This window comes from Pteropus alecto, unplaced genomic scaffold, assembly GCF_000325575.1.
Source record: "Pteropus alecto unplaced genomic scaffold, ASM32557v1 scaffold224, whole genome shotgun sequence".
NCBI lineage: Eukaryota > Metazoa > Chordata > Mammalia > Chiroptera > Pteropodidae > Pteropus > Pteropus alecto.
In genome coordinates, this window is record NW_006436289.1 from 6,206,497 (window position 1) to 6,222,233 (window position 15,737).

At 40.5% G+C, this 15,737-nt stretch overlaps 1 protein-coding gene across 1 annotated transcript in view; it reads right to left on the minus strand.

Moving 5' to 3' along the window:
• Positions 1-15,737, minus strand: part of CUNH11orf53 (chromosome unknown C11orf53 homolog) — a 52,139-nt gene that overhangs the window by 33,575 nt on the left and 2,827 nt on the right. The window contains exon 2 of the mRNA XM_015590095.1: positions 6,889-7,009. Within this exon, the coding sequence (XP_015445581.1) occupies positions 6,889-7,009 (121 nt within the window). The remainder of the gene's footprint in view (positions 1-6,888; positions 7,010-15,737) is intronic.

Genomic DNA, 15,737 nt, shown 5'->3' on the forward strand with positions numbered 1-15,737 from the left:
TTATATATATATATATTAGAGGAAGTTCTTAAACATCAGAATCACCAGTGGAGCTGATTAAAGATATCTTTGCCTAGCCCCTATTCCCATTCTAATTCAAAATCTTTTGAAGTAGGGCCTGATATTTGTATTTTAAAATGAGCTTTATGAATTTTTTAAAAGGTGTCTTTTTTGGTGCACAGTCAGTGTCATGAACCAAGAAACCAAATTTTAGGTACTTTTTGACATTTCCCTCATTCATCTTTACCCATAATTGCTATTTAACCTAATTTTGGTTCTGTCTTGATTCTGGACAGAGTTACTTCCTGGACACCTTCCTAGTCAGTCTGGATTTGTATAATACTTGATATTTTAGGGCTTCAAATGGATATTATCTATCAGTCCTTCGACCTGGCTCTGCATCACATGTCCTAGTCAACATTTCAGACCAATGGAATGTACAGAACAGTGGTTCTCGAAGTATGTTCTGGAGAGTCCCAGAAAGAGGTCCTGGAGATTGGTTCAGGAAACCTGCAAAGTCCAAACTAATTTTGCAATAAAACAAAAAAATTATTTGCCTTTTACTCTCTCATTTACAGAGGAGTTTTCCAGAGGCTACATGATGTGTGATTTAGTAAGAGACTGAACAAAGAAATGGATTTGAGAATTCAGGTGTTTTCTATGAAGGCAGACATTCAAGAGATTTGGAAAATTGTAAAACAGTGTCACCCCTCCCAATAAAGATTTTTGATAAGGAAAGCATAATTATTTTTTATTAAAAGGTAATTTATATTAACATGTAATGGTTTATTATTATTATTTGAAATGAATATTGAATATTTTTAAGTTCTTAGTTTGAATATCTAAGTAATAAATATATGTGGATGTAAGTCATTTCTTAAAAAAAGCTCTTTGAGTTCCTCAATAATTTATAAGAAAAGGATTCTGAGACCAAAAGGTTGAGATCTGCTGATCTGGAAGGACATCTGCATTTTAAATGAGTTTCTAGGGTATTCTAATACACAGTCAAATTTGAGACATTCATGTCTTTGCTTCTTTTACTGATAGAATATACTTCTTATGGTCGCTACATTTCTAAAAGAAATCCAATAAGACAAAATTTATTTGATTTCTTAGTTTCCAGCACCTATTTCCTTTAGTCCTTTAAGCAAAAGAGAAGGAAGAAGATCATAACCATACTGATCTTATAGCCCCCGTGATTTGTATCTTTTTTTAAAAAAGCAAGAGTGCCCTAGCAGTCATCCCAATTCATTCTTGCGTACTCTTCCAACCATATTAAAATAAAATGTAAAATTATTAAATAACTTAATAATTACTATTTCTACAGTATATGCTTCAACCATGTAGAATGTTTTAAACACTGTACTTTTAAAAGAGGTTGGAACATTTTCAACCTTTCAAGCAGGATGGAACCATTTAAAAGCACAGATATGACACTCCACTGTTGATAGAATAAAGTCCAACCTCCTTAGCATGGCTTTCGAAGCTTTCTATGATCTGGGTTCATCCTATCTTTCCTCTTGTCTATCGTTTCTTCCCTCCACACAGCCTTTGTGCTAGTGCATGATGTGGCCCTGGACCAGCTGCCTCAGAATCACCTGCAATGCTTAAACAATGCAATCTATCCTACATTTACTGAATCAGAATATCTGGTGATCATGCCAGATAACCTGCATTTTAAACAAGCTCCCTCCCTGCTTGCCATGTGATTCTTAATAAATATGAAAGCACCTGCTCTAGCTGTAATTGATAACTCAGTGGTTTTCAAGATTCAATACAAATGCCACCTTCTCTCCACAGTTTGCTTGCATATTCACCAAGATGGAGTCAGTGGCCCGTTTCATAGTGCTTCTTGCTTGAATCTCTGTAATAACACTGATTTCATGCTGCTTTCCATTTTGGCCTGTGGTTTGCATATCCATCCCCCATCCCCAACCAGATTGTCTATCTCTTCTCTATGTTCCCATAGCCCTTAACTGTGTTTATAGTGCTGTGCACATAGTAGGTCCTCAAGTGACACCAGCCATGCTGAACCCTGCCATAGAATCCATCAGAGATTATGGTTTCTGGATATGAGGCAGCAGTATGTAAAAGATAAAGCATAGCATAATTTTTCATGGTAAAGAAACATAACACATCTAACTCCTTTCTCATCCATGAAAAGAACACAACACTGAAGAGTTTGTAACCATTGCTCTGTAGGCTGGTCCTGTAGCCAATACTCAAAGTTGTGATGATTTTCTAGAAGTTTGGTGCAGAAATGTCCAGAAGCCTGCAGAAGCATTGCAGATGTTAGATGTCATCAGAAGAGCTGAAATGCATTGAAGCTGAGAAATTGATTTGCAATAGATACGTGCTTCTGCTTTAAAACACCCTCTAGTGCACTTGCTGCATTTGCATAGAGCTCCAGAGTTGTTTACATAGAATTACGTACACTTTAAAAAACTCCAGAAAAGTTTGTTTCCGTATATCAGGGAGATGAGTCTTTGGCAGATTTGAGTGGATGGTTGTTGCTAGATGTGGGTTGGTGATGGGTATTGTCTGCTTAGCTTCAGTTGCTGTTGAATTCAGAAACACTGGACATGGCCAGTCAGGTGAGTTGTTGGGTGACAGGAAGGTCTGATGATGGTCTGGGCAGCTTGTTAAGAAGGAGGGGGAAAACCAAGAGTAGGTTTGAGTAGAGTAAATACAAATCCACAGAGCAGAGGCATGATTAGTATTTATCTCCTTTAGCTAATATCAGGAACACCCCTCCCAACCACAATGTTTCTGTATCAGCTTCCTTATTCATTCCAGGGTAGGGCACCTGCTGTGTGGGTTGGGTAGCTCCTGACAATTTGCAGACATGTGGCAGTGAGGGTGTGGAGGGCAGGTGTGAGCACCCCAGGAGCAGGCACCTCTGTTTCCCCCACCCACAACTCTGCCTTTGTTTCAGGGCTTTCTGCTTCTGAAGCTTATCCGTGAGGGAGAGTTGAAGGGAACAGTTCAGGCTGCTAAGTGGTTTCGGGCAATGTCATGCTCCATTTGCACAGTGCATAGGAGCCCAGAAACACCCATACTACAGGGTACAGAAGAAGGAGGGAGATGATTCTATTAGGAGGTAGAGGAGAAATGTGCCAATAACACACGAGATGCCCAGAAACACCCGTACTACAGAAGAAGGAGGGAGATGATTCTATTAGGAGGTAGAGGAGAAATGTGCCAATAACACACGAGTTGCCTCTTAAATGAGGAAAAGATAGGGAATGCAGTCAGCAGTAGTGTAATGGCTATGTGTAGAGCCAGAGGGAAGATAGAGTAATCAGGGGGATCGTTTCATAAACTATATAAATGTCTAACCAATGTACTGTATACTTGAAATTAATAACAAAATAAAAGAATGGACATTGTGTAGGGTTAACTCAGAACATAGCTCCTCCACATACTCAGAAGACTGATAGCTGCCCAACTGGCAGCCAATGAAGGCAATACACAAAAATCTTTCGGCAGTGCCTACTCCCAAGGACGTTTTCTGTCACTCCCATGGACGTTATCTGCTCCTGTAACCAAGCAGCATATCTTGCTCCCATCAGTCTGAGAAGGCAGCTGCCTCTCAGTGAAATAACCCCTCCTTCTGCTTGTGTGCATAAAAAACTCTGCTTGCTCTTGGTCAGCGGCTTTATTCCTGCAGCTTCAACCAGCTGTTGCTAAAACTTCCCTACCTTCTCCTACCTTGTGAGTAATAGATGGCATTTCTCACCCCTCTGGTTCTCCTGGTGGTTTCTTCAGAATTCCCAAACCCAGGTGCTCCTGTGTTACACATTGTGACAAAATAAATATATATTTGGTTTTTATCCTTGATTCTTGGCACAGAGCTCCTCAAACTCTTGTAATTTACTGAGTGATAAGGGTGCTAGAGCATCCTTTTTTTTTTTTAATTTAATTTTAAATTTTGTCTTTGACACCAATTCCTGACACAGGACTCCTCAATTCCTTGGAATTTCCTAGATTATAGGAGTGTCTTTGTTCTAATGAGGCAACACTTGGTAGCTCCTGGATAGCTTCAGGATGGGAGCCAGTCACCAGAAAGATAAAGTCATGATTAGAAGCTTGGAACCTTCTGCCTTACCACCCATCCTTCAGGAAGGGAAAAGGGGCTGGAGAGTGAGTTAATAATTAATCATGCTTATATAATGAAGCTTCAGTAAAAATCCCTAAACTACATGGTCCAAAAGCTTAAAGGTTGGTGAACACATTGAGGTACTGAAAAGATGATACCCTGGGAAAGGACATGGAAGCTCTACCTCCTTGCTTTGTGCATGTCTTCCATTTGGCTATTCTCGAGTTGTATGCTTTATAAGAAATGAGTTAATAGTAAGTTAACTCTTTCTCTGGGTTCTGTTAGCAGTTCTAGCAAATTATTGAACCTAAAAAGAGAGTCACTGAAACTCCTAATTTACAGCCAGGTGGTTAGAAGTACATGTGACAACCTGGGACTTGTGATTGGTATCTAAAGTGGGGAAGAAATCTTATGGGACCGAGACCTTAACCTGTGGGGTCTGCACTAACTCTGGGTAGTTAGTGTCAGAATTGAGTTTCATTGTAGGACACCTAGTCAGCGTCCCCTGAGAACTAGAGAATTGCTTGGTGAGTGAAAACCCACACATTTGGTGTCAGAAGTGTTGTGCGTAGAGAACTTTCTTTTTTTTTTTTCTTGCAGTCATGAGCAAGCACATGCCCAGTGGGCCTAGTGGAATTCTCACATGCAGACAGAAATTTCTTTCCTCCCTACACTTGGATCAGAGTGGCTCAGGCACCCCTGAGGAATGGCTACATCTGCCCTTGTGGCAAGTTTCTGAGTCTGCTCCATCAGCTTTTAGCTTCTTTGTGGGAAAGGAGCATGACCGTCCTGATGAAGACTGAGCAGAGAGGAGGGGCTTGACTACCAGAGTTTGCCATGTAAGGGTGAATATGGCTTGAGAATAGAGCTAGTGACTGGCCTGAGATATAGTGAAGGGCAGGGAAGATGCCAGATGTGGCCACTCTAAGCCAGCTGAGCTCTCATTTGTAGGGACCTGCCCGGCATTCGCAGCAGAGTGACCTGGCCACTTATCATCAAATTCTTCAACATGCAGCTAGTTTCATGGCAACAAGCTTTCGCTCAAATCTGAAAACAGCTTTTTTTGCAAATGCTCTGGCATGTGGGCATGTGGAAGCTCAGTTGCAGACTAAAATGTGGATAATAGACTGTTTCCATTGGGAAGGACATTGGAAATCAGGCAGCCTATATTCCTCAACATGCATGGGAAAAAACGCTGCTCTAGACTTAATCACCCCAGAAAAAGTGATTAAATCCATTCGGGCATCTTGTTTGGTATTGCAGGCACATTGGTGTTACATATAAGAGGGGCCTGGAGGTTCTCCCCAGGGGGCTGCTTTGGTGGCAGGGTATGCTTCAGGGGGAGGCTGACACCTAGCTCTGGGAGAGGATGAATAAGATGGCCTAAGGAAAGTTTTGAGAATACAGTTGTTTTATTTCTCAAACTTTCCTTATTCTGTGACACCCACAGGCCCATCCAGGAAGCAACATGATTGCTCAAAGTATCTCTTTGGGGTAGAGAAGATGGTTTTATTTGCTGAACAATGCGTAGAGCCTGAGGAGGGTCTTGGACCCTTTATACTTAAACACACCGGTCAATTCCTTGAGCTCATTCCCAGAATCCATTAGATAGGGAATTTTAGGCATTTGGGAGAAAGCTGAGTGAGCTGGTACGATGATGCAGAGGTTGATGCCTGCCCATCCTTACCCCGTACTCTCATTACTTTTTTCTTTGGTGAAAGAGTCCCTTAACTATGGTGTAGTGAGGGGAAGAAGCAGTGGTAGAATGCATGAAAATAATCCCTCTTCCTAACCATGATCTTTGATTAGCAAAAACATCAGGATTTTAGAACCATAAGGTTCCTATGTATTTAGGTAGCTTGAACGTGGCACTTGAAGTGGAGAGCTTGATTATATAAGTCAACAAGTAGATTGAGTAGATTTTCTTTGAATAGGGATTTAATTCCACATTTATTGGGTACAAGAGGTAGGTAAGCCCACTCTGAGATTCTTGTTTTCTGGCAGGAGGTAGGTCTGAAGCTTGGTCTGAACACATCTCCAGGAGGAGCTTAGAGGACTTGATAAGCTGCCCTGACAAATAGCTTTTAGTCAGGTACAGCCTGGTCTGTTGATGATAAGGAAGATTTTTGCATTTATCTGAAAGAAATTTGCATTTATCATTTATTATATTTCTTTGAAGCTAAGCTGCCATTAATTGTAAGACACAATGTTTTTGTGTATTACTGAGAAAGGAAAGAAAAACTGCCATTTAAACTATCACTGACTATAGTCTTGATATAAGAATTGGTTACAGAGATTCTCCTTGCTTTGAAATTTCTTTCATCAGTTTTGCGGGATGTGAGGATTTTTCCTGCCTTTAGCTGCATTGTTTGGTATATAAACGTATTTACTAAAAATATGTTTTTGCAATAAACTTCTCACCTAAAAGTGTAGCACACCTCTGTGGACTTAAAGTATCTACTTAGTTTTTGCTTTGTACCAAAACATGGAATTGTGGTCATTTCTCCAAAAAATAGATATTTGTTTTAATAATATCGAATTTATGTCCCACGGCTGTTTCTGTGTTTTTTGTGGACATGACGTTTTTCAATTTAAAGCTTATCACAGTGTACTTTATTTGAAGACATTTTGAATGACATTTAAATCCCACATATGTGGTACTGACAAGCTGCAAAACCAGGGTGACCTTCTGTCCACGTTTGCGTGGGAAAGTCCCCATTTACTCTTGTCATGGCATCCTATTTGGGGTGGGTTTGGTAGATAAAATTCTGTGGTCACCTTACACATACCTCAATTGTGGTGGCAGCGTGAACTGTAGTGACCAAGCTGCTGTGACACAGGCAGTGACGACTAGCCACGATTGCTGCTTGGATGGCAGGGATTGCGAGGTGCCACTGAGTTTCAGAGATGCTGAAACGTGAATGTGTCTTAGAATCCTCAAAATAAGAAAGAACTTATGGGATTTGTGTGCCTGAGTGTTCCTTTTTCCAAGCTGCCAACCTTTACCTCTAGTAAGAAATACAAATTCATTCTCATTCAGTCCTTCAAATGGATCAGTTACTATGTGCAAGGATACTACAAAATCTATTATCTTAAGGGACTTATGGTTTAGTGAGGAAGACAGATAAATGAATGATTAACAAGCAGTGCTGTAAGTGCAATTTGGAGGTTATTATCCCTGCCCTAAGTGTTTATAGTGCAGTGCACTCTTTCTCGGCCATTTAAAAATTCATGTTTCTTTTTGTTAAATGTTAAAATCTCCTCCTCCTAAAGATTCAGAAAATGGCACCTTCTTCCCCATTTTTCCTCTTTCCTCCTTCCCCTTCTCCTTCCTCCTTGCACTCTTCTTTCATCTTCTCAGAACAAATAATTCTGCTTAAAGTAAGGTAGTTTAAAGAAGAACATAGATTCTTTAGTATTGTCCTAAATGTCTAATATTGACACAAAATGTCTACAAATGTCCTAGAGGTGTTCAGAAGGCAGGAAGGGCTCTCAGAGAGGGAGGCATTTGATCTGAGTTTTGAAAATGTGTGTGTGTGTGTGTGTGTGTGTGTGTGTGTGTGTGTGTGTTGGTATGCAATTAAAAGTTTCCTATCAATCCAACTTTATAGATGATTATTATTATTTGTTTCTTGTGTATTTTTTCTGGAGTTTCTTTATGTATTTACTAGTAAATACAAATATAAATTGTTATTTAGCTCCCATCTTCTGTTGCAGAAATGTTGCAAAAATCAGACCGGGGAGAAACCAAGCACCACTCGGAGAGTTGGGGAACTCAGGTTTATTACATTGGTGGTCCCAGAGGAGCTAGCACCTTTGTGATTACACTGGGCCCATCTAGATAATCCAGAAAAAACTCTGTCTTAAGGTTTGCTGATTAGCTACCTTAATTCCTCTTTGCCATGTTACCTAACATATTCAGAGGTTCTAGGGATTATGACCTGGACATCTTTGTGGGGAACAGCATGATCCTCCCTATCACACCCACTACCAGTGAAATAGTAAAAAACAGGCACTTCACCATTACTGGAAAATTACTGCAAGGACTATGTAGAGTAATTTAGAAATAGCTCTCAAGATTTAAAATGCATATAAACCTTCACAATATATACATATATCAAATCATTATGTTGTACACTTTAAACTTACACAGTGCTAAATGTCAATCCTATCTCAATAAAACTGGGGGAATTTTAATAAAATTTTTTAAAATGAATAAACACATGCACATAACCTTCAATCCAGCATTTTCACTTTGAGATCTATTCTACAGATTTACTTGCATATAGATGAAATGATGGATGTCCATGACTTATTGTCACAATGTTTTTGTAACAGAAGATTGGAAATAACTCAAATGTTTATTAGTAGGAAACTGATTGACTTAATGATGGTACATTTATATAAAAGATACTATGCAGAAACTTAAAAAGATAATCTTCAAGACGATTAAGTTAGGAAGCAAAAAATGGAGGGTGGAAGAATAAAGTGTACAACATATTAACTTTTTTGTAGACTTTCTATTTGTTCCATTAGTTTATTTATGTACCCAAACACCATTTGAATTACTGAGAGTTTATGTTTTAATGGATAGGGATAGTCACTCCTCTTTGCTCCTTCTTTCCCCAGAGTTTTCCTAGCTATTCTAATTTTTTTCTCATATGAACTTTAGAATTAGATTGTTTAGTCAAAAAAAGAAAATCATGTTACTTTTACAAATTAATGCTTTTTTATTTGTTCAATAAAATATAGCTTCTTTGGTATATTCCTTGTAGTGTTAAAATTTTATTTATATGTTTTGTCCATTTTATTAAGTTTATTTCACTTACTTTATCTATTTTGCTGATATTGAAAATGGAGTCTTTCCTTCCATTATACTCTAACTTATAATTGTACATATGAAAGCTATTGATTTTTATATATTAATTTGGTACCTCTTTATGTTACCAATTTCTCATTGTTTCTAGTAGTTTTACAGTCATTTTTATTGTGTTTTTAAAATATACCATTGCAGAATAATCAGACTGTTGCAGAATACTGTTGCAGAATAATCAGACTGGTGAGAATCCAAGCACCACTTGGAAAGTTGGAGAACTCAGGTTTATTATGCCGGCGATCCCTGAAGATCTGGGACCGGAGCTAAGGGGTAACTTTGTTTTTATAGGGCTTATCCATGCAGTTACAGATGGCTGGGCCAATTGGTTAATTTGTCCTCAGGCGGTTACGGAACATGGGAGTTGCTATGGGTTACAGAGAGCGAGAGTTGCTATGGGTTACGGAGCGTGGGAGTTGCTATGGGTTACAGAGCTGGAGATTTTCAGATAGGAACTTAGGTAACACCTCTGTTATCTAGACAGAACAAGTAAAGAGGAGGATGAGTCTTTAGTTAATCTCGAGCTCACCCTGCCCTTTGGCCTATGTGGCAAACATGTCTACAGACACAGGACAAAGAGCTGATTTATAAGGTTAGCCATTTAAGTGAAAAATTCCTCTTCACTATCATCTGGGAATGTTTTAGGTAAATTACACATCCATAAAAAATTACTCCTTTAATCTGGATTTTCCAATTTATTTGTGTAGAGTTGAGCAAAATAGACTATTATGATTCTTTTAATTTTTCATTATGTGTGGTGGTTTCTCACATTTTTCTTTTTATGTATATTAGTGCTTTACCTTTTGATTAACTAGGTTAGCTAGTAGTTTATTTTTGTAAAGATATATCTTTTGCATTATTCGTTAGTTTTATTTTTCTAACTCATTAATTTCTAATTTATTAATTCTTTTCTTCAACTTGCCTTTGGTTTATTTTGTTGTTCCTCTCCTGACTCTCTTATGTTCTTTTCCTAACTTTCCTAACTCACTTATTAATTCCTTTGTTTTTATCCTTCCCAGTTTACTCAAATACTCTCCTGAAAGTTGTGACTTACACACTAAGTATCAAATCCAATGGCTTCTCTTCCATCTGCATCATCCTGGAGATCTCTTGGTTTTTGACATCGTTGGCCTTTGTTGAGAACTGTTCTTTTCTCTCCCAGGACACAGCACACTTCTGATTTTTCAACTTTTCAGATAAGTCTTCCTTTTCCTGAAGATTCTTCCTTGTACAATTACTGTGAGTGGGTTTTTAAAAGTCCCACCAACCCCCTTGCTTTAAGCCCTCTGTCTCTGCAATCTTGTATTCTCTTATCCTTCTGGTCTCTTTCTCTACAGATAACTCTACAGTGTAACTATATCTTACACTAGAAATAACTTTATCGTCTCAGCTTCAGATTTATGCTTTGAACTGTTTTTAGAAACCTCTGAGTCAACTAAGAATAAAAACTTAACATTTGAAACTGAACCGTTCCCCTTTCATTCTCTTCCAATCTCACTCACACCTTGACTTCCATATCTCAGCAGCATCACCATTTTTTGAATAGCTAAACCTTGACCACTCTGAGTTATATTTTATTTCTCCTTTTTCACTTCCAATATTCAATCTTGTCAGTCCTGTCTCCTTTGTGGGTTCCCTTTAGGCTCCTTTCTCTCTGTTAATAACTTGATTCCGGCCAGTGTGGTAGTTTTCTATTAGTTTCTAGTGTTGTGGTTTTCTATTAGTTTCTATTAGTTTTCTATCTCAAACTTCCCCCTTCGGTCAACCTATCTCAAATAACTTCAGAGCTCTGACCATTCCCTCCTTCCAAAAGGTATGGGATTTTGAAATCATTCAAAAGTGAAGGCTTGGTTCCTCATCTCCCCTCCCCTCCGAGCCTTGTTCTGCACATACACTATATGCTTATGCACATTGCTTTCTAGATTTTGTGCATTTTATTATCTTCAAGCTTTTGCTCATACTGTATCTTTCATGGGTAACTTTTATTCTCTTCTTCTTTACTACTAAAATTTTATTTATTCTTCAAATTCCATCTTATGTACAACTTCCTCTGTGAAGACTTTCCTGTTGCCCCTGAATTGAAGGTGGCTCTTCCTTCACTTCATCCCTAGTGGACTCTCTATTGTAACTTTTCTAAACTGCAACATGAGAGAGGAAAAAAACTTTATTTTTAAGTCACCGTAATTTGAGGTCTCTTTGTTACAGCAGTTTAGCCTTTCAAATACAAGGTGGAACACACATAGTGGGGAGGGAATGCCATTAACATCTATAGAGGGAGGTTCATTCATTGATCTCAGGGGATGCTAATCAGCTCCATGTGCCAAACTGATGAAGACCTAGGGGTGATACCTTCGTCCTGAATTAGTTTAGGTTGCGCTTTGGTGGTCTGAGCCTTTGCAGTGGGGAGAGATAGAGGCTGAATGGCTATGGCAGGGGTCCAACTCAGAGTGCAGAAGCTCCTGACTTGATGGCCACATGACCTCTAGTGAGACTAAGCCCTGAGCTCAGCTTAGAACAATAGGCAAAGAAGCCACACTTCACCCAAGGATAGAACCAACCTTGAAAAATGAAAGTTAAGGTGAGAAAAGATAGACAAGACGAGATCAGGGGAGCCTGGAGCTTTATGGACTTGAACATAGATACTAATAGGATGGTGAAGGAGTGGACTGCAATGCTAGTCCAGATGTACCTGAGGCAAGAATTCTTGAGAGTGAAATAAGAGAAATACCATCCTTTGCCTGGGGGTTTGAGGGGGCTAGGGTGCCTACACAGCAGATGTAATAATGCCTAAGGACAGAGAGAAACATCTGGAAGTTCAGTCTTAGAAAATATACCAGAATCCTGGTTCCTTCAGGGTCAGGGGTCTATCACACCTAGCATAATGCTACCCTGAACTGATATGGGACCAAGTCTGTGTAGACTGACCAATATTCAACCTGGCATTGGTTGACACTGCATTTGGCTGCTTCTCGAATCTACTTTTGTCTGTTTAGACCTTTTTTGTCTGATCTTTTGAATGCTTGGAATTTCTCCTTCTACCCAGGGTTTTTGAGGGGGGTTGGGGTGGGAGGAGCCTGGTCAGCTGCCTGGTTTCCTGGGTCTGGGCCCTACCACAAACCATTCTCATCAACCACCCTGAATTGACGTCACCAGTTAATGGCCTCATATACACCTGACGCCAGAGCATGACCATTATTCAGACTTCTAGAAGCTGCATTTATATCCCGTTTCCTCAGAATGCACTTCCTAACTGTCTCCCTTTTCTATAATTCTTCATTGTCACATGCCAATCTAGACCAGAGTTGTTAAGGTTGTCGACCTGATCTGCAAGCTTGTCTCCTGTAGAAGTGTGTGACACTTTTGCCTCAGGTGAATTGCCTTGCTCTTGCTTGGTTAGGTCCCCTCTGCCTGCTCCTTAACATGTGCCAAGTAAGGGACAAGGGATAAACATTCACTAACAACTCCTGATACCACAGGGAAGAAGGGGTACACCCTCTCATCGTGCATTCTGCAGCCCTTCCCTTTGTTAGTATGAAGTTTTTGCATGCGCTCAGTGGAAACTGTTCTTCGAGAAGGAAGAAACTTCCATTTCCCCTTTTTCCTCCTGCTCCTTCATTGCCACCAACCTCTCCGGTGAGTGTCCCTTAGATCTTGAGTAAGGCGCGCAGTTCTGGAGAGAGATTTAGGAGATACAATATCTCAGTCTGCTGGAGAGTAAGCCACTGGGGCCTGGGGTTTAGGTCTCCTAGATTATATCTCTTGCTTTGTTCTTGATAAACTGGGTAAACCCCTAGATTGGCTGGCATAAAAAAGGACATATTTTAATGATGTGTAGCTATAAGCTACAGGAGAATGCAGAAAGGCTTTGAGTGTGCGTCATTTCAGTCATTTCAACTTTCGGTTTTCTTTTCCTGCCTTTGACAGATGGCTTGCCTCTTGAGTCTCCAGGGACGTCCTTTGGGAGTATTTTCAGTTTAAGCCACTAGGTGGTGCCTCAACTCTATCAGTCTCTCACCAAAGGGCTCATTCTGACAGCTGGGTTAAGAGCAAGGCTTTTTTAGGAAACTGCAGTGACATGGAAGGAATGTACTCTTTTCTTTCTGAAAATCCTGGAAGTCAATCGACCTAAATGTTCTTTCTATGGCTGCTTGCGGAGAAAGAGGTCATTTCCCCAACTTCTATTCTTCTGACTCTTTCCTCTGCCCTTTGCTGCTAATTAGAGTAGGTAATGGCACTGCCTAAGAAGGAGCCTCTTTCTTTGGGGGATCCTGTGGTGGAAACTCCAATCTCTTCACGGAAGGCAGCCAAGCCAAGTGGTTAAAAGCACAGGCTCTAGATCTATTGGGTCAGGTTTGAACCTGGTTACACTAATAAATTATATAAACATGGGCAGTCACATGACTTCTCTATGCCTCGGTTTCCTCATCTATAAAATGGGGATAAGGAAAGTGACCTGCTTCAGGATTGTTACATTGTGGTAGCACAGCTATTATTTATTAGGCCTGTCCAGGTTAGATACTAGATCATACCAAGCAAAGTTTAGTCCTTGGTAGGATCAATCTGCCATCTCGATGGCCTTAGTGAGAGAATTCAGTCTATATCTTTTTTAGTTTTTTCTCCAAGAAGGAACCTTGGTGTGCCTCCTGTTCTCAGGACTGGGAAAACTCTACTTCTGACTGCAAAGCTGGTAGAAGACTGGTAACCTGCTCTTCTGGTCTTGAACTTCTTCCAGTTGACCATATCCTTGGAGGCAGAGCCTCCGGACCGTACACCAGAGTTCCAACTCAAGGCTTGCTGCCTCCTCTGTCCCTCTGCCCCTCCCCCATCAGCCTGTTCGTGACACTTCTTCCCTTTGTAACCATCGTGTATCTAACTTGGCATTTTTTCTTTCCATTTCTAGGTCCTCTGCTAGATATTAAACTTTTGAAATCGGTTGGTTTAAAACATTTGTTCAGTTGCTCTTATGGCCAGAGGCTGTGTCAGCATGTTTTGTATCTGCTGGGGTATTGTTACTGGAGTGTGTATCTTTACTTCCAGCAGCCTAGGGCTAGGGACCAGCTCTGTTGTCCCAGCTAACAGTAGGGGCTACAAAGTCATCAACTGATTGGGTGACTATGGGGGATGCAGAGCTGTGAAAGGAGAGAACTGAGTCCCTTGGATGCACTAGCACTCTATTCTCCATATCAAGTTGTGAAATAAAATTCACCTCTCCTTGAGAGTCTATTCTGAAAATCACAGAAGGAATAACATATACACTGTTGATAACAACTCTCTTTACCTCTTAGATTTCTCTGAATTGTCTGTGCTTTATGTACTTCAGATTTGTCCATCAATTAGTGACTGACTTTTGGTGTTAATTAGAGACTAGAGAATGAGGGGAAATTGAATCCCCCATGGGTTCAGGTGTCAGAGGAGGCACAGAAGGGTCCTGAAGCCGTGAGGGTCTGTTTCCTGTCACTAAGCAGTTGTTTGGTTTCCTCAGCTGGGGAAACAGTCCTTCCTTCCTGACTGACTCACAAGAGAGATGAACTCTTTGGATAGGAAAAAAAGACACACAGTCTCATTCATCCCTGACAAGAAGATTTGTGCCTTGAATTCTGGGGTGAAAATATTGCCTTTTTTTTTTTTTTTAAGCTTGTGCATTTTTCTATTGAAGCCTGCTAAAGGTTGCTGAGTAATCTTTCTCCTGATATCTTAGGGCCCACAGCTGAAAACAACAGGCAGAAACTACCTGCCACTGTGTAGACAGCCACCAACTCATGGAGGGCCCTGGAAGTCACCTCCTTAAGGCTTATTAGGAAGTAATAAAGAGTCCCTCTACCACCAGCCACTTGCCACCCTTCGCCGACTCCAAGTCTATACAAGAGAACTAAAGATGGAGTGAAGAAGGAGGAGTGAGGAGAAAAAGAGTCATGGGTGTACAGTATTTGTGTTGAGACATTATTTCTTTCCATCTCCTGGGTGAGGAGTGAGTTATATATGATCCCTTCCCTACCTCAAAGCCAAGTATGGGGGTGCTTTAAGATAATTACTTGTAGAAATTGGAGGAGAGGGGATAGGCATTTGGTCTCCAGTCGTATGACTTGCTGATCTGCCCAGGGCAGATCACATCTGATCCCATTTGAGCTGGAGAAACGGGACTGGGAGATGGTGAGGTTGAGAGAGATGTGGTCATAGTGAGGATACGTGTGTCTCCCATGGGCCCAGAGGACACAGTCAAAGGTAGCTGTGCTTGTATCACTTAAGAAAGCTTCCCACTGAGAGGGCATCCAGGTGTTAGTTGCCATAATGTATGGCACAGACCTCTGAGGGTGTAAGTTGTGGGGAGAGGAAGTAGAAGAGCTAGATCTCCTGAGTCAGGGAAATGTGCTGGGCTGTGGCCCAGCAGCCCCAACAGGAACTCTCATATGGGCTCTTTGAAGGTCAGCTATTTGAACACCAATCACCGTGGGCGACTATAGGTAATTAATATTATCCTGAGAAGCAGATGGTCAATGGGGAGAGGAACTTCAGAGGCCAGTTAAATAAAAAACACTTCTCTCTGTCTCCATCCTGCCAATATACAGGAGAGACTAGGCCTTGAAGGGAGAGTAGGGGGAGGAAGCCCAGAGCTTCCCGTGTCCTCTTCCTCTCTCAACTCCAAGGATCTCAGGTAAAAACTGTACTAATGGGAGAAGACGTGATATAAAAATCAAGTTTGAGATTGAAGTTCCAATTGGACTGAGTTTAATAATTGAAAATAACAAGAAGAGTTTGTGTAAGGTG